The sequence below is a fragment of the Homalodisca vitripennis genome, chromosome 5 (assembly GCF_021130785.1).
Source record: "Homalodisca vitripennis isolate AUS2020 chromosome 5, UT_GWSS_2.1, whole genome shotgun sequence".
In the NCBI taxonomy this organism is placed as follows: Eukaryota; Metazoa; Arthropoda; class Insecta; order Hemiptera; family Cicadellidae; genus Homalodisca; species Homalodisca vitripennis.
Genome location: NC_060211.1, coordinates 91,439,939 through 91,462,681, shown reverse-complemented (window position 1 = coordinate 91,462,681; position 22,743 = coordinate 91,439,939). Strand labels below are relative to the sequence as shown.

Sequence of the window (22,743 nt, the reverse complement as noted above, 5' to 3'; positions counted from 1 at the left end):
ATTTTCTAGCGATTCTGTGATATATAGATTTTTCAGGACAACTACTGTCATAAATTCATTAGTAGACACCATATTTAGAAATTTAGCACGAAACTTCATTTACGAGCATGAATTTTATGACGCGTCGTTTTCGTGTAACTTATTTTTTGTATAATACAATGCAATAATTGACTGAGTATTTGTGCAGTCATTGAAGCCTCAGTAGGCTGATACAATTTATATTTTTACCTGCCGAGGATATATAAAACATATTTTCTATATGATGTATGTCTGTCTATCTACCGTTGGACATCTCAAGAATTGAATGAGCTTTAATCTTACAATTTTCCACGTGGTGTGATATACTCATACCTTGTAACAACTAATGCTTTTACTGTCATATTATAATCGTAAAATTATGATTTTAATAATAATATCTTAATTATTAAGTATAATGATAAATATTTTCTTTATTAACAATATGAATATCATACGATATATGATTCGTCATGATCAATAAAAAATGATGTAGGAGTATCAATATTGCACAAGTTAGATTGAAGAATCGCTACAATAGAAAAATACTTAAGAGATTTTAAACAGTTGCTAATGTAGTCAATGTAACAATAAATTTCTAGAGATGAAATTAAGATGTTGTAAGAGAGGGTATGGCAGTGGGTGGTGGGTGATGGGTGGGGTGTCAATGTCAGCGGAGCTCAGTTCTCAGTCGCTGTGTATTGCGCGGTCAGACATGATCTACGCGAGAATTCCGCACCACTTGACCGGAGTTTCAGTACGTGATTAGTCATGGTGTTTGCTTTGCTATTGGAACTCATCATTTGTAAGTTATCATATTGAAACACAACTGCTTATGCGTATCTGTTAAGATTTTGATGAAGCAAAAGAATTTAAATGGATAGGTTTATAATATAAGTAGAACATAAAATAAACAGCATAACTTTTCACAACCTTACTGAATAATATCAATGAGGTAAACTTTTGATGTTGAGTTTTACTGCAGTCTTTAAGATAATTATACATTAATGTTAATGTCTTAATATTTGTAATAATGAAAACATACTAAAATCAGTTTATTTAACACTAATGCTACAGGAAAATACTATGAACCCAGATATTCAGTTTAAATTTTATACTATAAAGTAAATAATTATACAGTCTTTATCTATAAAAAAACTCAGCAATAAATAGATTATCAATAGGGCACTGAAGTTTCTTCAGCTTAAACTATAACCTTCCTTCCAAATCAAGTTAAAGGAACAAATATTCCACCGTAACAATAAAATATTCTTCATAAAACAGAAGTACAACGTTGTTTTCCAATTTCAAGAGCTACCAAAACCTTGAATAAGGAACGAATGTTTACACACACTCAACTGCTCGTTTCCGGCTTGAGACTGATAATAATAATTTACACGTTTACATTTAATTATTTTAATTAGTATTACTTTTTCGATTTTCTCATTGACCAGTATTTTTGTATACAGCTTACCAACTTTCACTAGACAAATAAAACGGTTAGTAATGAAGTTAAATTGAAGAAATGTGTTTTGAGGGTATACTCTTTGTTTACGACAAGATTACAATAAATATTCTAACTGAAACAAGCAGTTTTCTTATTAAGATATATTGAGAGCCAACTTAAAATTTCCCAACGATTCTTCAGATTTTGGACAAGTAAAGTGTTCAAATGCATTGATCAACATACCAATTGTGTCATTAACTAATCTTGTGGGTAGTTGAGGGCAATTTCATATTTTTTAACTGTAAGGTTTAAACTATTTACTAAAAACATAACTCAAATTTTATAGATTTATCATGAATTCTAAAAATCTGTTCATTTTAAAGTGTTAGATATATTATTACATTTAGGAATTGTGAGGATTCTATAAATTAAAATCAAATACAAACTCTTTATTCATACTTTGTAGTTTACAAGTTAGTCCATATACACATATGGAATGATGCCAATAAATTAATTACATGAATATATTTATTTACAGGCAGAACAATATTTACTATCAGTGCAATTTACATAAATAGTAGCAGTTACACGCGGCTTCGCTCGCAATTTCGTGGGCATGGTACGTGTACAAGCACTTCTGGTTAGAGTGAATTATATTTCAGACGCCTATGTTGAGTTTGCCTTGCACGATCAAGAAAATCTGTGAAAAGTGCATATTTATGGCCATTGTTATTTGCTACGGTCTTAGTATTTTTTATTCTATATCTGATTTTGCCTTGTTGTCAAGAAAATATATGTATATACACAGATCTGAGTAAGCTTCTACTGCCAATAGACAACTAAGATTGATTATATAACAGCATTTAAATTTAAAATAAATGCTGTATTTTAAAGCTAATATTTTAAATTTGCTAAAATATACGGTTAGAAGTATATTTTTTCACTAAAACATTAAACTTTCATCTCTGGATATTTTCCTTCTCTGCTCGACAGCAGTTGCAAAAAAGGATAAAATAAGAGGAGTTGTTATAATCAAGCTTACCCTATGCTTTCACACTATAAATGTAAAAAAGTGAAAATAGTGTTTAAATTAAATAAACATATGGTGCTATCTTAAAACAACATTTAAACCGAACAGTTTACGACAATTACAGGTTTTTCAATTGATATTTCACAACTTTAGAGACCAAGACGGGAGTTTTGCTTCTTTAGTGACTAGTCTGGCGTAGCCTGGAGTGATTTTCAAAACAAGAATAGGTCTATATTTATACCAGGGACCCTAAGAATATCCATGTTAGATTTCAGTACAATCGATTGAATAGTTTTCGCGTGAAAGCGAAACAAACTAAAAATTTCATTTTCGCATTTATAATATTACTAGTACCTACCTGGGTCTTCTCCCGCGATTCCTATGCAACATTTCGTGAATTTCTTTGAACAGCTCCCATTATTTCAGTGACACTTAAACTTTTTTATATCAATGTAGAGGAAGTCGAAGTTCACAGCTTTCTTAGTGGAAACACTTTTGTAATACAATGTAATACGATAGTGTTGTATGGAATTAATCATATATCATGCATTAGGTACCAATTCTTCAGTGTTTATAATAAAGATGACCAGAAGTTAAGCAAAACTGAGAGTAATTCTTATCTAAGGTATTGGACCCCGAGAAACAATGTAAATTAACCTATATATAATTTAGTAATAAGGTTGAATTCAAAACAGTAAAGTTTTGATAAAATGTACTGATATTTCTAAAAATATATAAATTATATATATATATATAAATTATATATATATATATAAATTATATATATATATATAAATTATATATATATATATATATATATATATATATATATATTATATATATATATACGAGGGGTGTTCAATAAATACTGAAGTAGCGTACATATAAACAAACAAAGTACAATAATTAGTTTTTTTCAAGTTGGTATGAAACATTAAAGTGGTAGCAACAACCAAATCAGCTGTTTACACTATTACATGTTTATTGTTGTCATAGTAACCGATTAATAAACAGTTGCGAATTTTCGCCTCTAAAGTTTAGTATGACTGATTTTCGTGAGCAAAGATATGCGATAACGTTTTGTGTAAAACTGGGAAAACAGTGCTACGGATACTTACAGTGACTTGAAAAAGCTTTTGGTATTGATGCAATGAGTGAAAGAACCTGTTTTATGTGGTATAAAGACTTTAAAAATAGACGAGAATCATGTGAGTTGGAAGGTGGGCCTGGCGCCCCTGTTTCTGAGCTTACCAAAGAAACAGCCAACACTGAGAGTGTTATGATTCACACTGACCCACATTTGACTATTAGACAGCTTGCTATGATGCTCGATATATCAATTGCCAGTGTCAATACACTCACGCATGATCATTTGAACATGTCACGTGTCTATGCTCGTTGGATACCACGTCTCCGAAACAAAATCGAGTTGAAATTGGCCAACTTTGGCTACAGGGCGTGCGTCGAGCAGGTGAAGCATGGTGGAAAAATATTATTACTGCTGATGAAAGTTGGATTTACTGTTATGATGCTGCAACAAAACAACAGAGTACAGAGTGGGTGAAAAAAGATGGACCGACGCCAAAAAATACCTCGTGCTCAAAGGTCTGCTGCAAAGGCAATGGTGATTACGTTCTTTGATTATTGTGGTACGGTGTACACCCATACTGTACCACTGGGTCAGACAATCAACGTGGAGTACTAAATTTTAGTATTGAAGCAACTAATCAAAGATCACATCCCAAAAAAGCGGGCAGACTGCCACATCCACCCTAAAGCCCTGTCTAGGCTCCAAATGACATTTTTCTGTATCCTCAGCCCAAAAAGTAGTTTAAAAGCCGGTGTTTCCTAACTGCTACTGCCACTACTAAGACTTTAGAGGCGATTTTGAAGGTTCTGTATAAGAAGGGCTTTGAACACGTCTTCAAGGAGTAGCAGAGGCGGTGGAACAAGTGTGTGGCTTTAAAGGGTGACTACTTAGAAGGAGATACAAGTGTTAAATTCTAAACTTTTATATTAAAGGTATTGAAAGAGTACTGCCAGCCTTTATTGAATACCCGTCGTATGTATGTATGTATGTATCGTATATATATATATATATATATATATATATATATATATATATATATATTGTTATTGAAGAGTAAAAAAATAAAATCAACATCAATAATACTTACACATTTCAATATGACAGTTGTCTTCCACATATAAAGATGGTAAAATGATACAATAAAGTACATGTTCTTGCTTCTTAATATCATATAGCTAAAGCCCAGTCCAATGTTTAGAGACATAAAACTGAATAGCTTACATGTACACATCCATAATTTAGTTAATTAAATTAAATTAAATTCACAATATATTTATTGTTAACTTGTTACCACAATGTTAAAAAAAGAAGTGATGTTATTTTTGTTATGCTTTCACTTTATAAATGTAAAAAATTGAAACTACTGGTTAAATTAACTTAACATACGACCACACTGTCAAATTACAATATTTACACAGAACAGTTGATTACATTTAACTCTCTTCTAATTCAGATTACACAAATCTACAGGCAAAATTGGGATTTTCGCTCCCTTGATACCAGTGGGGAGTAGCCCGGAGGGATTAAAAAAAAAATAAGAATATATCTATATTCATCCCAGGAGTCCTAAGAATGTCCATGAAAAACTTCAGAACGCTCGGTTGAATAGTTTGTGCGTGAGATCAAAATAAACAAAGGCACTTATAATATTATTAGGATTCCGATTACATATGTTATATCATATAATGTTTTCAAGAAATGTAAAACATATAAAATATTCTACAGTTATTAAAATTAATACACATATTTGTTTATATAGAACTTTTTCAGCTAGAGAGATTTTAATGGTATTTTTAAAATAACGGTATATTCTATATTTAGTGAACGTAATTTGGAATCGAATAACTGCTCCTTGAGCCCAGGCCTCGTTTGGGTAAGAGCGAGTCACGTAATTCAAGATGGCGGCACCCATGTGCACGAAATGTGAGAACAGGAGAACATAAACTCACTTTCTGAAACGAATATGGCGGTACCCACGGGCGCGCGTTAGCGGGAACCTTAGCGAAGATAATTCCAATATGGCCACAGCTGGGTGACAGGGATTTAAAATAAAATGACTCAACTAAACACTACGGTTTATTAATTCAAACACAGTGAAGAACATTCAGTTGTTTCGCCATCTGATACAAAACCCATTACATTAGTAAGTAATAAATTAAAGAATTTATCTTAACAAAAAGTTACAAACACCGGCTCTTTGTTTTAGAAATTAATTCAGGCTATGTTGGGATGAGACCAAGCTGGTCTGTGTCTTTAGTATCGGTCCACGACTTCTGAAAACCCCCTTGTAACCTAATCAAGTTCTGTAACCCCTTGGGAGACTGAATTGAATTTGAAATTGACTTTCGTCATGGACTCGAAACCTTTTACGTAGGTTTCGTCGGTACTTAATACATGAATAGGCTCCATCACAAATCAGACCCTTACTAAAAGTAATAAATTAAATCAAGCTAAATTACATTATATAATAAGGTTTTAAAAACTTATATTTAAAACTAAATACAGTATAGAACTATTCTATGCTATCATAAAGTTAATACTAGTAATACACCTGTCGAGTTATACAAATGCCTCTAACACAGCAAATGACTCTAAAATAAAATATCGGAATTTTTTGAGACCCCGTCAACGGATACGGTGGGCCTTTTTGATCCGCGGGTACCCACTTAACGGATGTGTGTCCTGGTTAAGGGGTCAATTGGCGGATGCGTTTCCCGGGTGAGCGAACCACTGGGCGGATGCGTTTGTTAAGATAAGTTATTAGTTACTAATGTGATGTGTTTTGTTTTAGGTGATGAAACAGCTGAATATTCTTCATTGTGTTGGAATTAATAAACCATAGTATTTAGTTGAGTCGCTTTTTTTAATCCCCGCCACCCAGATATGGCCATATTAGACTTTTATCTTAGATTCTCGACAACGCGAGCACATGGGTGCCACCATATCGGTTTCAGAAAGTGAGGTTATGTTGTCCTACTCCTGTTAACTCGTGCCCGCTAAATCACGCACATGGGCGCTGCCATCTTGAATCACGTGACCAGCTATCGTTCTCTAAGAGGCCTGGTCTCAAGGAGCGGTTAGTCTACTATTTGATATTTTATTAGAAAAATAAATAGTTTCCTATGTATGTGTCTTTAGAAAACAGTAGTCTTATCGACATTTCTATCTATTAATACACACACATCCAAAAAAGGAAGCTTGTTTTTGACTTCCACTTTCGTTTTGAGACGGATGGAAGATGAAATACTAATAACGTAATTAAAACACTCATTCAATTCAGTGTCTTCATGAGAAAAACAACACAGGTATCATCCACATACCTCACCAAATCTTTGGTTTGAACTGAGCCAAAGCCAAGGACTTTTGATGAAGTTCCTCCATACATATATTGGCAAAAATAGTAGATAGTGGAGAACCCAATGCTATCCCCTCATTTTGACGGCAAATTTGACCCTCTAACTCAAAATAATTGCATTAAATGCATAGTTCTAACAGTTACATAATTACTGGCACGTTAAGTTTAGTCCATTCCTTTATTGTTTGGTCTTCTGTGAGACGTGTTTAAATGATCGTGAGACATTCTTGAACTGGTAAATTTGAGAATAGACTTAGTAGTTTGTCCGTTTATAAACTAGAATTTGATAAAATAATAAGTTTTTCTTACCAATGGTGGTAAAATTTAAGGACTTTAGATACTTCCCTGCAAGTTGACTCACGAGAGCCAATGGTAGGCCGAGAGGGATGCTAGGTTCGTGATTTTTGGGAACGCCATACATATGGGGGATTTTGGAATGACGAGAAATTTAGATATAATTTTATCTAAAAAATATGCTCTGTGTTTTCTTAAGATTTTAAGATACCTTCTTCAAAATAGTATCTAATGTAAAAAACTGAATTAAAATCCCTGGTTAGGTATTTACCTGAAATAAATCAGATTCAGATCTCGAAACGCAGTGTTAGTGTATCTTTGTATCACTGAATGCTGACAAATGTCCGGAAAACCCATATCTATTTAAGTTACTCGATTATTTACAAATAAATTTCATTTTCCAGTTTTATCGTATGTGACGGCCCAAACAGAGAGTAATCTAAATGAGACCCTCATCAAGTGCAAGGATCGGTCCTACCTGGACAATTGTCTCAAGAAGTTGCCTCCAATACTCGAAAAGTACGACATGAAAGGAATTCCTAGCTCTAAACATGACGTCGATGCATCTTGCAGGTACAACGTGCTTCAGCATATTCATTTCATAAAATAGTTGTTATTTTTGATGTTGATTCTTTTGAAACTATTTGAAAAGCAAATATTTACAAATAAAACACCAAATAGCTGGAACAAAAAATAATATTGTTAAGAGAATTTTCTGTGTATGGATATTTTAGTCATAAAAATGTATTTTAAATACATATATGGTATACATCAAAAGCTCTTACATTAGAGATGTGCCTTTTGTGGATTGAAATACATCCGATTATTTTTTTCCAACGGCTTTCAAAATTCCAATGTTACTAGAGCATTTTTGATTAGTTTAAACAGCTGGTGTTTAAGCACATGTGTTCCACTTGCAGTTATATTCAATACACCAATGAAGTGGCAGCTAATTTATTTGTAATTGTTTACACTCAATTTGAAACTATGAAGTAGTTTGGAATCCTTCAACCACTGTATTAATTCATGCAATAAATACAATCTACCAATATATTCAGGGATTTGTTACAAATCCATCTGCCTCAAACATACACTATTGATATCTAAAATATTTCAATGACAACGTGTTATGCTACACGTAACCTAGCTATGAGAAGGGGTGTTTCAATATGAATATTGAGTTTAGCTCCAGTTTTCCTCCCTCTTAGTGTAGCGTCAGGAATCTGAGATACTTTTCTTGGATTCCCTCAGCACAACATGACTCCTCATTCCAGGAGTTAAGTCTGTGACAGCGTCAGATTCCAGAAGTACTAAGAGGAAGAAGAACTAGAGCTAAACTCAACATTAAAGTGTAAGGTGACTTAAAATTATCTAGATGTTCCTCACAGTCTACACGAAACCTTGGCACTGTAAGGGTTAACTACACATATAGTATATACTTAGTTGACTGACTATTGCTGTTTTAACGATTGTGTTTTATTTTTGAATAAAACACGTATATATATATTTGACGGTTATGATTGACGTTGGTTTGAATCTTTGATCTTGAAAATGAAGTGGAAGGAATGTTCTCGGTGGTTCCAAGAAAATAAGCGATTGAAACCACCGGAAGAAGGGAAAGGAAGTAATTTGCTCCCTCTCTGGAGACAATACAACCGCTACCACAACTACGTTACATTATATCAGACTACAGTCCCTATGAATTAAGTGCCGTGAAATTCTTATATCAAATGGAAATGTATTATATTTTTAGTGGTTATTATTTAAAATATTACAGCCACTATTTTGGATTGACTCAAACACACAGTTATTTTCTGCAAATTCGGACTATGGTTAGGTAGAAGAAATTATTCCTGATTTTTATTGACCTGTGATACATGTAATAATATCATATATTTCTGTCAAAACCACGAACAATAACTTTATAACCATTATTCACTACGGATATATTTATATGGTATGAATAGTCTTTTTTTGTTTGTGAATGGTTGTATTTAAACTCTACACATCTTTTAGTGCATTCAAAGTAGGAATGGGTTGCATGGATGAGTTCGCCAAGAAATGTCTCTCCCACCAGGACAGACAGACGCTGGAGGCTCATGTCGCCGGCGCCAGACACACGTTCAAGTTCCTCTGCGACGATCCTGTTTTTCAAGCAGGTTAGGATCATAAAGTTATTTCCATTTGCTAAACTCAGTTTAGCACAAGGGTTAAATTAAATGCAGTTTGCCGACTTGTTATAGATTATCTAAGTATTAAAGTACTAGTAATTTTTGATAAAACTGTAACTCATACATACATGTTCTATATACTCACCCTGTAAACTCAGGAGAAGCCCTTATAGTACCTATAATAGTTCTTGGAACCATTTGGAACAGCTATATGTTATTTATTTATATACGATTCTAGTGAATTATAGTTTTAGGTACCTATAAAATGTAGTTTTATTAATTCGAAAGTAACGTCAAGTAAAATTCAAACACGTAAAAATACATTAGATTATGTGCTTACGAATCTGTTACCACAGCTGTCTTTAATATTACCTAAACCGGCATGGTTAATCTGTGTTTACATGATGAAATACCATTTTTATTAATAACAAATTTAAATATAAATTATATAGTATAAATGTTTTAGGTACAATGATAAAAAAATTCAAGCCTAAACGAAATAGTTGAAAATGTACTAAAATATAGTTTTCAATAATCTTTTGAATTTAATACTGTCACATTCTCATAGCACATCAAAATTAAAATGTTCTTCTAGACTTTAACTATGAAAATATGTAACTGACAAGAAAAAACCAAGTTAATGTGTGTGGTAGTAAGACAAGAAAAGTCATTAAGGCGGGGTCTTCTTTTTATCCTTTACATTTTTAATAATTAGAAAAACAATTCGGTGTGCAGAACTGTAATAACTTTATGTGAAAGCACAACGACCAGTACTCTAATAAAAACAACCGGTACACTGTGATTTTATCAGTGTTAAGATCTCTGAATAAAATTAACTTTGAATTTGAACTTTCATTGCTTTCAATGATGGTTATAAGTATTCACAGTTATCTCCACAAAAACCAATTATGGTGAGAAGTGTGATTGAATGCAAATGTTGAGTTTAGCTCCATTTCACCTTCTGCTTAGTGCGCCTGATATAGACGGAGATATGCAGTAGCCTACGTATCTCTGATGTCGAAAACATGCCGATAGTACATTTTTAATACTGAAAATATTTCAAGCACTTTGTAGCACAACCAAGGTATTCTAGTGTTACTGTCATGCTGGGTCCTCTCAGACAGACGTGGACACCAGACTCTAGGAGTCAAGCCTCGTCACAGTGACATACTTCGTATTTTGCAATTAAAATATTACTTACTTACTCCTACTCCCAGGGCCATTTATATCGGAGGTGATATTTAGCCGCACCAACAAAGCTCCTCCATCTTGAACGGTCCTCTGCATCTTCCTCTGAAGCGCCCATCTTCTCCATATCAGCCTTCACCTGGTTCCACCATCTCATTTTCGGTCTCCCACGGGGCCGTCTTCCTTCTTTGTTACCGTACATTACCCTCCTAAGTTTGCATTCCTCTTCTCTTCTCAAAACATGGCCTGCCCAACGGAGTCTTAATTTCTCCTATTACATCCGTACTATTGTAGAGCTCCCTGATTTCTCTATTATGTTTTCTTCTCCATACCCCTTGTTCATAACCTTGTAATTAAAATATTACTTAGGTTATTATTGATTTAAAACTAGTTAAGATACATTCATATTAGTTTTTATGGTATAAATTATTGTATACTTTAATACAATATTAAACTACTCTTAATAAGTCAAATGTTATTCTAAATGGGTGTACCCTTGTCCAGTAAGAAACATACCATTATTAAATGACAATCGTGGAAGTTCAATTGGCAGAAAAATTAGTCCAGAAATATACATTTGTCAAAAGAAATGTGTCGCTAAATTGTAATCTTTGTCTCTTGTATTTTGTCAAAACAACCGGTGCGTGTTGGAGGTATGAATGCTGTAAGAATGATTTCCTTATATTTTCCGAAGTTTTGAATATTTATAGGATTATAGGTATTAAGAATATTTTTAACTTGTAGCACGATAGAAATTAATACTTGATATGTTTAAGGAAAATTCTTTGTATAGTCGTACCAAATGTATATATTAATATGTTTATAAATTTTAACCCCATTGTATGGATATATTTGTTTATCTAAACGTGTGCAATATCAGAAGGCACTGTATATTTTCAAATTAACGTGCATATAAACATATTTTATTTGCAACATATTCTTTTTATATTATTAGTAGAAGAATTCCTGCTTTTTCACAAATAATAATCACAATCAGTCTCTTCACAAGGTTAAATATTGCGTCTAGTTAATAGAACAAGAATGTATTATTGTCGAGTATACCAGGTGATAGGCGAGATGGATGCCAGGTTGTTTCCGGTTGTCAAAACATTAGGAGGATTACCGCTGGAAAATAAGTGGTAAACTCCGTATTATACATGTTAGTTAATGTTTGAAGAGAATAATTTTGTTTGCTTGTAATTAAACTTGTCATATACAAATTATCAGCACATTAGAAATTAAGTGTTTGGTATTATAGTAAAAGTCACATTCTTTCCAAAGTTTGTGTTTAATTCATAATCTCTATATTCCAATTCAAAGAGCATTACATCAATAAGGTAAGTTAGTACTAAAAAACTTGCTAACTCTACAGAAAAACTATCCAGATTTTATATTGCGCAAAACATTGTTGACATAAAGAAGGAAAAATATGCAGAACTTGCCTCGTTATGATTTTGTTTTAAAGAATTCACTCTTAAAGACTGTATTGTATGAAAATAGTTGTTTCTAAGTTTTAATTCTATTGTATTACATTTGGACCTAATTACGATCCTAAAATAAGCTTTTAAAATGGGATCTTTTCAAAAAGTTAGACATTTTATGTTTTAGATGCCTTTTAACATCTATTGAAATGGAGATTTTTAAGCGATATAGGAGAAGAAAGACTCGTAATGAAACTAAGTATATATAAATAATATTAAAAAATATTTAATTTAGTAGAGGTGTAAATGTACAACCAAGTTTACAAACTTCGAAAGACCTGGGCTATATCACTGCTGTGCTCGGAAAACTTTTTTATCTTCGAAATTATTTCAGTTATAGCCCGTTTACTTCCAAAGACTGCATCATCCTACTGATAACTTAGAGAAATAAATATAATCAAAAAGTAAATCGGTAAAATACAGCAGCTGAAGCTCAGGCAGCTGTTCTTGTGTTATAAATTTTAACCCCATTGTATGGATATATTTGTTTATCTAAACGTGTGCAATATCAGAAGGCACTGTATATTTTCAAATTAACGTGCATATAAACATATTTTATTTGCAACATATTCTTTTTATATTAGTAGTAGAAGAATTCCTGCTTTTTCACAAATAATAATCACAATCAGTCTCTTCACAAGGTTAAATATTGCGTCTAGTTAATAGAACAAGAATGTATTATTGTCGAGTATACCAGGTGATAGGCGAGATGGATGCCAGGTTGTTTCCGGTTGTCAAAACATTAGGAGGATTACCGCTGGAAAATAAGTGGTAAACTCCGTATTATACATGTTAGTTAATGTTTGAAGAGAATAATTTTGTTTGCTTGTAATTAAACTTGTCATATACAAATTATCAGCATATTAGAAATTAAGTGTTTGGTATTATAGTAAACGTCACATTCTTTCCAAAGTTTGTGTTTAATTCATAATCTCTATATTCCAATTCAAAGAGCATTACATCAATAAGGTAAGTTAGTACTAAAAAAACTTGCTAACTCTACAGAAAAACTATCCAGATTTTATATTGCGCAAAACATTGTTGACATAAAGAAGGAAAAATATGCAGAACTTGCCTCGTTATGATTTTGTTTTAAAGAATTCCGATTAATAACTATTATAACAGAAATAATACTTATTAGAAAGTAGAATATAAATACTTGGTCTCTCTAAATCTTTTAACAAATTAAAAAAAATTAAAAAATTTAACAGGTATATGCGTTTAGAAGAGCTAGAACAAATTTTATTGAAAATAAAGCATAATAATATGGAATCATGTAAAATTCGTTCTGGTGTACGTTACTTGGACCTTTATTTTCTTGTATGTGGGTTTTACATAATGTTATGTTACTATTACAATAAAGTTGTATATTGTAGAGTACCTGCAATACACATCCTGTTACAAGGCGATCAGCAAGGACTGGGACAACTGTGCTAACCGGTTTGTTAGTCTGGTCAGAGAGGAAGTCAGCCGCAAAAACTACACTATGGAGTCTAGATTACTCGAACTGTGCTGGTAAGTATTAGTAATATCTCTATAGAGTAGCGAGCATGTTATAGTTGTATCTTATGCTATCAAACGGCTAGAAAAACAAACAATAAACAGTTAACATGTTGTCAGTTTGTTCAGAGATCTTATTTGCTTTGCTACAGCTGTGTTTTAAAGCCTAATGAGGAAATCTAGAAGAAAAATATAAAATTAAGCTTCATGATGGTTAATGATTTTGTATTCAATTATGCTTTTCATGCCGTTGTGTACAGTGCCAGACACGGTTTCCTCAAGTGCGTGTACGTCACCAGCAGGCTCAAATGTAAGAAAGAGGAGGCTCTTTTCATCAAGAAGATCGCCGACACCCTGTCCAACATGAGGGTGTACTCAAAGCACTGCAAGAACGTGGATGTGGCGTTCTGTAGCGGAGATGGAACAAATCTCACATGGCACTTCCTTTCCACTTCGCTGGTGATTTCGTTACTGATTTTCGTCCAATAACTCATAACTTGTATATTACTTGTAAATCTCTGTACAAAGATCTCTGTTTTTTCCTATGATAAAGGTGTTGATAGTCACTTATAAAAAGTTCTTTTTCAGCTGTGGTAGTTTTATATCCCTCGGAGAACCATTCATCTATGAAAGCCATTCACATTCCCATAGTATTGCACTAACTCTTTTGCTAACTGATCAAGTATGACAAATTCTTTGTTTTGTAAACTGAATAATTAATGTTATTGTTTCATAATGTTTAGAGATTTAAAATGTTAAAAACCATATATCTTTAAGTGTTATGTTTCACACACCACGTACACAAAATCTGAATAAAATAGATACATTAAAAAAATGTAATGTTTTATACTTTTATATATCGAAGAAAATCATGTTACACGATGAAACACTAAGGTTTTTGCCAGTTATTATTGCACAAAAGATTTACTACAACGTATTCTTAACTATAAATAATATTTATATGTGTATTTTTGAATTCTGATTTTAGTATGAGGAGGTCAGATTATACATACAGTTATGTTCTTTCTGTAGCAAAAAAACCTAAGAAAAATTTGGTACTATATTGTGATGAATTTGTACTTGTTAGCCAGTCTTTTAAGTAAAAAGCTCATGAATAACCTCAGCCATAGGTGGTACTTAATCACATCTATTGTATGCCAATTACCCCAAGACTAAACATGTCGTATACACAAAGGTGGAACCTAATCCAAATGTCAACGTTCCAAATTGACTTATTGTATATAGAAAACTAGAAGGAAAATTTAACACAGTGAACACGAGCTCAAAATACGTCTATAATAATAATAATACATTTTATTATTAATAGTTAATAGCGTATTTTAATTACCATTCATCAATATTCTGCATAGAATTATAGTGTGTACCTTTTTTGCGAAAATAAATTAATTTTTGTTACCAATATAATACAAGCCAATAAACCAAAACGAGTAAAGCTGTACGTATGATGTTAAACTAACTCTGCTTTTCTTACATACCAAAGTCAAACAAACTTTGAATGTATATACGCGTATTTTATGATAATAACACTGGTTTTTTGTTTCTAAGTAAAAAAAGAAAACTAAACGGATGAGTAGGAGATATGAAAATAATTCTAAATTTATATTAATTTTTGCAGTATTATTTTTTAAGCATGAAATATTACAGCATTATTTTTGTTACTGATGTTTTTGTTTGTATTTTAGTAGTAAATTGAATACATTTCCATGATATCCTTATTTATTACTCTCTACACAAATTAAACGTTATCACGCAGATATGTATAAATGGGTACGTTCAGATCAGTATAGTCAATAGACTGAGATATATTCTATCAGATTAATAACTTAAATAAATTGTTTAATATAAAGTAATAGATAGCGGTAGTTCGGTAACATTACCGGTATCAGTGCCCAATAAATCCCGGTCCAACCAAATATGATCGTCCTGTTTCCCTTTTCATTGTTAATTTAAAGAGCTTACAATTAATTACCAGCTACTGTACTATAATAGTACAACATCCGTAAATATGTTTTTGTCATTGAATTAAAGTTTTAGATTTAAATCCGTGAAATCGTCCAACTATTTTGGTAATCTTTTCTGGATTTAGTGTTATTAAACAATTAAATCTTTGTTGTGCAATGAATGCGTTCAAATATGGCGATCTGTATCACACACGATAAAAATCAATCTAGTTAGATTTCAATATATTTTATTTGATCAAGCATAAGCGAGATAATACGTAAACATTAACACTAGAAATGTGTTAATTATTATTACTCTACTAACAAAATGACAGTTATTTTAAGAATTAAATCTTAAGTATTTCGGTAGACAAATTTATCTCAGATTCCAATATAAATAAAGCTTACATTAGTGATAGTAAAACATATTTTTCTATTATAACATTTAATGCAGATAATTATACATGTCCTCCATCCTTCTTTATTAATAAAGAACCTTAAAACATTTAACAAAATACGTTGTCATTATTATAACTTATTTGCTACTTGTTAAACATTTTTTATTTAATAAGTAAAATTGGCTGCGTAGCTCCTAATGCAACGTTTTGTATAATTCCATTAATACAGATTGAGAAACTTTTAACAAGGCTTTTAAAGTAAAACCCACCGTAAAATAAGAAGAATAAACATTTAATACACTAGTTCCCTAAAGTTGGACTAAAACGTGTTCATCCACCTACTTGTATTGCGTATGTATCACTGGAAAGTATGTGTGAACAATTATTTCTTGAAAAATAGGAACGAATGTTTCATCAATTTATTCAATTAAAGCTCAATGTCAAGGTAACTTCTTTTTAAGATAGGTTGTGGCATTTAATTTACATTATAAGGGTCTAAAATAACATTTATAAAAAAAAATTTGAAATGAGCTTAACATACTGGAATAAAACCAAGTGTTATCCAATTGAAAAGTTCAGAGAACATTATTATTATAAGTTAGTATGATTTTTCTTTTGATCGAGGTAACAAGGCATCGGAAATACCTGAAACTCTATTGGGCATCATGGAACAGAACTAGACGCTTTTAGTACAAAGCACAAACCCACGTATGTATATGTTTTATTACTACTTACATTATGCAGTATTGAAAAGGAATGATTTGGATTTAGATATGATCATTAAAATATTTTTATATAATTCATTTATTTTAATGGTAGATAGACTTTATGATTAATTCAAAAGTAAAGTATAAAAACAGATTTAGATCTAGATCGAACTTAATACGTATGCGTATAGATGCACTAAAACTCTTTTTATTACTTTCCAGGAATTAAAATTAAAATGTATTGGTTTTTCTACCTTTATTTGTTGGAACTATCCACAAAACATGTTATGAGCCAGTTATATCAGGATTTGAGATCAAGAGATTATACAATTTGTAATCAACTATGAAGAGTTTGCGAATCATCATAATGGAATGGAAGCAGTGAGTAAGGCATTGGTCTGGACTTCATTCATTGGATAGATGGGAAAAAAATTTGTACATGGATATTTTATCCCGATCTAATAATGAACAACGTTGAGATTTTTACGGGGTATTTTAAATAATTATTCGTTTAATCTATCACATGAGTCACACTAAGTCAACGTTTCTTTTAGACAAAATCGATTTAAAACCATATTGGAGATTTACAAGTTTTAAACGCGAGGTTTTTTAAATTAGATATATTATCCGTCGGTTCAGTTTGCCTGTTAAATAGTGGATACTGCAAGACTTATAAATTCAACAGGGTATAGGGAGGTATAAATAAAGGAATGCAAGGAGATCAATTACACTTCGAGTGGAGGAATGTTCTTTCACACCATCATTTGTCAAATGTCCCACTCGGAGCATATCTGACCTTTCTGTAGCCCAAGCAGACCGTCCATTGTTGTCCATCGTAATATATCATTAGTAATCTACTGAATTGCTTACGTCATCAACTGATGGAAAAGACTACGTTAAAAGTTTAGCGAACTAAACTTCAAAGTGGTCAATTTTGAAGAGCTAAATTCGTTGCAATCAATTAATTTATTGCTAGTCGGATAAAATATCGCTCTGAAGTTTATGTGCACAAATAGATACAAAAAGAGTTCACTTTTATATACAAAACTATGAAAAATTAAAACGCATTATCCAGTAACAGAATATTTTAGGAGAAAGAAGGTATTATATCAGGGACACCATCCTAGGCATATGTATATGTTTATCAGATGGTAGAAGGTATCGCTCTGTTTCAACAGCACTATCCTAGGAAACAATCTTATTAGTTCATATACGTGTTTATTATTATGGAGAAATACAAGGTGGTTATAAATTATTGTACACATTTTAAGATTGAATAAATAAATAACCAATCAACTTAAAACCATGGGAATTGTTTTATTAAATTGTAAATTTAAAACAGTTTTATATACTGACTGAAAATTAATAATTGTACACATTACAATAATTATAAAAAGTAGTTATAAAAAGAAAGTAAAAATGTCACTTAAACTGTGGGTGTAAGGTATGATTCTTCTTATAATGACTAGTGTTGTGACATAGTCAGCTGGTCAACAATTGGTCTTTCCACACCAGCTGTTAATTACTGTTGACTAAACAAACACTAAACTAACCTCAGTATCAAAATGGCTAGTGTGCAAGAAAAAGCAAGGTGTGTTCTTTGGTTTCATGAAAGCAGATCTGTAATAACTGTTCAAAGAAGGTTTCGTTTAGAGTATGGCCGCAATCCTCCGAGTAACAATTCTATAAAACGCTGGTATAGGCAGTTTGAACAGACGGGAAGTGTCCAACATAGAAAAGGTGCTGGTAGACCTCCATTTTCTGAAGCTATTGTTGATCAAGTAAGAGAATTGTTTACGAGGAGCTCTGGTAAGTCTACTCGGCGTGCAAGTTTGGAATTAGGATTACCTCGATTAACAGTCTTAAAAATTTTGCACAAACACCTTAAGCTCCATCCATACAAAATTCAGTTATTACATGAACTAAAACCTAACGATAAACCTCGACGCTACGATTTTGCTGTTAGATTACTTGAACTCGAAGAACAAACAATAAACATTGGAGAAAGCAATTTCTTGGAAAAAGTAATTTTTTCTGATGAAGGAACCTTTCATCTTTCTGGTAAGGTGAATAGACACAATTGTAGGATTTGGGGTACTGAAAATCCTCATAATGTTCGAGAACAAGAAAGAGACAGCCCTAAATAAACGTTTGGTGTGCTTTGGCTATAGATGAAGTGATAGGACCCTTTTTCTTCGCAGAACCGACAGTCACTAAAGAGGTATACCTCGACATGCTTGAACTTTTTGCAATACCGCAAATTAAGGATAGACAACCAAATGTTTACTGGCAGCAAGATGGTGCCCCTCCACACTGGGGTAAGATAGTACGTGACTACCTAAATGACACGTTTCCTGGTCGTTGGATTGGACGGGATGGTCCAATTCCTTGGCCTCCACGTTCCCCAGACATTACACTCTTAGACATTTTTTTATGGGGCTATGTCAAGGGCTATGTCTTCGCCAAAAAAGTTCAAGATATTGAGGAACTCAAGAATAGAGTTCGAGAGGTTATTGGAAGCATAACTCCAGCAATGCTCAGAAAGACATGGTGTGAAGTTGAATTTAGACTACAAACTTTGCGTGCAAACCTCGGAGAGCACGTGGAATTAGTTTAGTTTCCTTGTAAAAGTATGAGTAACAGTAATCTTTTTGTCCTTCATTGGTAATAAAACTGTTTTAAATTTGCTATTTAATAAAACAGTTTCCATGTTTTTAAGTTGATTGGTTATTTATTTATTCAATCTTAAAATGTGTACAATAATTTATAACCACCCTGTACATTTGAAATTATAGAATTCCCTTCCTGTTTTGAGACACGCTCGATGTTTTAAGACACTGTCTTCGCAAAGTTGCTTTAAACTAAATATTATAAAATTACATGAAATAGAATTTGTAGACATTTTAACTAACATACATTAGCTCCATGCTCCAAACGTTTCATAAAATGAACCATCACTACAAAATAACCTCATCTCATTATTTAAGAACCTACTATAAAATGCTATATGATTATCCTTGGAAATTTATACTGTGTTAGTGACTTGTTTATTTTATGTTATCATATTTCGAAGCATGTTACCCATCATACCATTGTGACCAGTCACTTTTTTCAAAGAAAAATTTTTCTATCTAAAAATAAAGCCATATATAACACAATTTTTACCTCATGAACTAAAAACATAATCTCGCATCTACTCATGACAATTATTTCATGTTGGGTTAGAAAATTTTGGTTAGATACAAAGGATATTGTTAAACTACTAACAAAAACTTTCTAGTTATCTAGCAGCTAAACAAAAACTGCCATACATACATAAGCTTGAGTATCCACACTCATACTTTGTTCCTTTCCATATAGTTCTGGACTAAATGAAGGATCTGAAGAGGTCAATAAGAGATATTTTATTCTAATAAAGCTGAAGTAGCCAAAGCCAATATACAATTTATTGTAAATTTTGTGAATATAATAAATTATTGTTTTAAATTCCATAATGAGTAGGGTCTGATGAAATATCATAATATAGTATTAGGTTTTAATTATTTAGAACAGTTTTTATAAAATGTTATAAGCTAAGAATAAAAGTGGCCTGACAATTATATCAAGATAGAGACAACCTGGCTTGTTTTCTTAATAACATGTAGTCCAACGCCAAAAACTCAATATTATTATACTTTTTCTTCCACTTTTATATTTGAATTCGAATAGTAATTCTAATTGTACTATTTGGCGAAGTAATCATACATTAAAAAATGTAAATTTTAACAAATAGCACTATAGTAAAAGGTTTGAATAAACAACACCAATTTAATTTAGTTTCATGTCATTATTGTTTTTCAATATTTGTTTGCATTGATGTGTAATTAAGATAATACTTATTATAATAATTATTTATTTTCTTTCAATTACATCCAACTAGTATGGAAACTCACCTGACTAGGCTATAATAAGACAAGTGTTTATTAATATTTGACCTTCATATAATGCATTAGAACTTTGGGAGATGTGCAGAATATTTTTTTCTACTTTTGCTCCTAAAAATAAGATATCTGAGTTATTTTAATACCTAACGAGTATATTTATCATAATAGTGAACACGTAGTATGATTATCAAAATAATGGAAACAACACCACGATTAATTATTGAAACAGCGCCAAGCCTACCAATGATTCAATAGAGAAATGCGAAGAATCCTACAGTGATAAGGCAATCCTTTATTATTACAGAGCACCAGGTGTGAGAGTTTGTGGATCATATCAGGGGTTATTAGGGCATAATTTTGACAATAGTATTTTGATACGCCGCCGTCTTCATAGGCCTTATTGGGATCAATAAACAAATTCTGTATTCATTGAACTCATGTAAAGTAATATAATTAAATGAAAACATGATCCAATTATATCTTTAGTTCATAGTATATCTGTCACGGTATTTATCTGGAGTTACGATTAATTTGATGTTTACCTTGATGACCATTAACTATCGTGTGAAAACAATTATATTTATCCACAAAAGTCATAACAAGGTAAATACAAACTTAATGATACTAGTTTATTTATTTACAAGGAATCGAAAAATGTTGATATCAATGAGTATTAAAAATGATGTTTAATGAGTATAAAATTATAAGATTGTTACAAATTATTATTATTATTATTATATTAATAGCAGGTCAGAATGTGAAATAAATCCAAATAAAACTGTAAATACGAAAGCGATATGTTAAGCAGTATTTAAAATTTACAACAGCAAGTAGAAAGGCCAACAAAGAAGTAGTTTCAACGCAGCAAAACAGAGAGTAGCTGACGCATAATTTACAAGAGGCCTTTCTTACTGGCGACTTACGTATCTTTACACTTTCTTTCGTATCCTTTTATGAAGTATATTTTAGGTTTTGCTCTCTGGTTTAGTGGCCCAGTTTTATTTTTCATCTCATGATTAAGCATTTATCATGTATCTAAATCGGAATTTTTATAAAATTTACAACGAGTGTCATCTAGCAATCGGAAAACGTACAATAACATTATAACTGGTGAGCATTACAGTTAATTTGTTACTCAAAATTTAATACAATTCATAAAGTAATGTATTTAAACATTTTAATTTGTTATGTAATCAGATGAGCATCAATGAATCCTATCATTCAAGGGGCTGGAAAACTGTATTTCTGTATGTCTTCTGTCTGTCTGACCGCAAGATATCTAAAACATAATTATAGACTTAAAATTTTGAAGCTGAATTTCTACATAAGGAAGCTGAAAATATAAGTCCAAAGGTATAAGTATGAAAGCCATTACATCCTCTGATTTGGGATAATCCCAGATTAGTGATAATGGATAGCAATGGAAACGTTATGCATATCTCATCCATGCTTTAGTTACCAAACAGCAGAATATTCCTAGAAGACTGTTTGGCTTTTAATTTTTATATACTACAGAGCAGTCTGGACGTTCTTATTGGTATGTGTACTATCAATGACATGGATTTGAATCCGAGTAAGTGCTTTGTTATCTCATAAGATTATAAACACGCTCTCAATCACCGCACACACACTATTATTTCATTGATGGCAAGTATCTAACGTGTGGCAATAAAATTAAAGACAGGAGTGGTGATGGTTCCAACCTCGATCGCAGGGAACACCCGATTCACATCTCCCTAGAGGGCGAGTGTTTCTCTTGGGTTCATTTTGAGAGCTTCTCGTAATGGCCTCTCTTTTGTTTCTCTGGTATATTTGTACAGGTCAACAAAATGCTTTATTTGCTTGGTGCCCCTACCAGAAGAATCATCCGGAGTTACTTGAAAGAGTGCAGCACTGATTGTTGAAAGGTGGTCGTGTGCTAAGATTCAACTGTATAGATATACCTGTGGCTGCGGATTAACCATGGTCTGCCGTTGTTGGAGGAAGAAGAAATCAAAATCTTGAGTAGTGTGGACTGTCCTGGTCATTTTAGCCTGGTAGACCTGCAAACTTCAAGGCTTAAAAGATATCTTCTACACCCTGTATGTCCCTACTCCTCGGATGCTAAGATCTAGCGATGAGGTACATGTGGACTTCTTTTGGTTATCCCTATCAACCTTCAGGGGGCAGCTCTTGGCATGCAC

The 22,743-nt window shown here is 32.2% G+C and overlaps 1 protein-coding gene across 1 annotated transcript; it reads left to right on the top strand.

Annotated features, from left to right (window-relative positions):
* The first annotated feature begins 708 nt into the window (after positions 1-708).
* LOC124363885 lies at positions 709-14,158 on the top strand. The gene is made up of 5 exons (XM_046819159.1): positions 709-820; positions 7,636-7,804; positions 9,248-9,390; positions 13,448-13,586; positions 13,832-14,158. The coding sequence occupies exons 1-5, from the start codon at positions 787-789 to the stop codon at positions 14,058-14,060; spliced, it is 714 nt and encodes a 237-aa protein (XP_046675115.1). The 5' UTR covers positions 709-786; the 3' UTR covers positions 14,061-14,158.
* Positions 14,159-22,743: the final 8,585 nt, after the last annotated feature.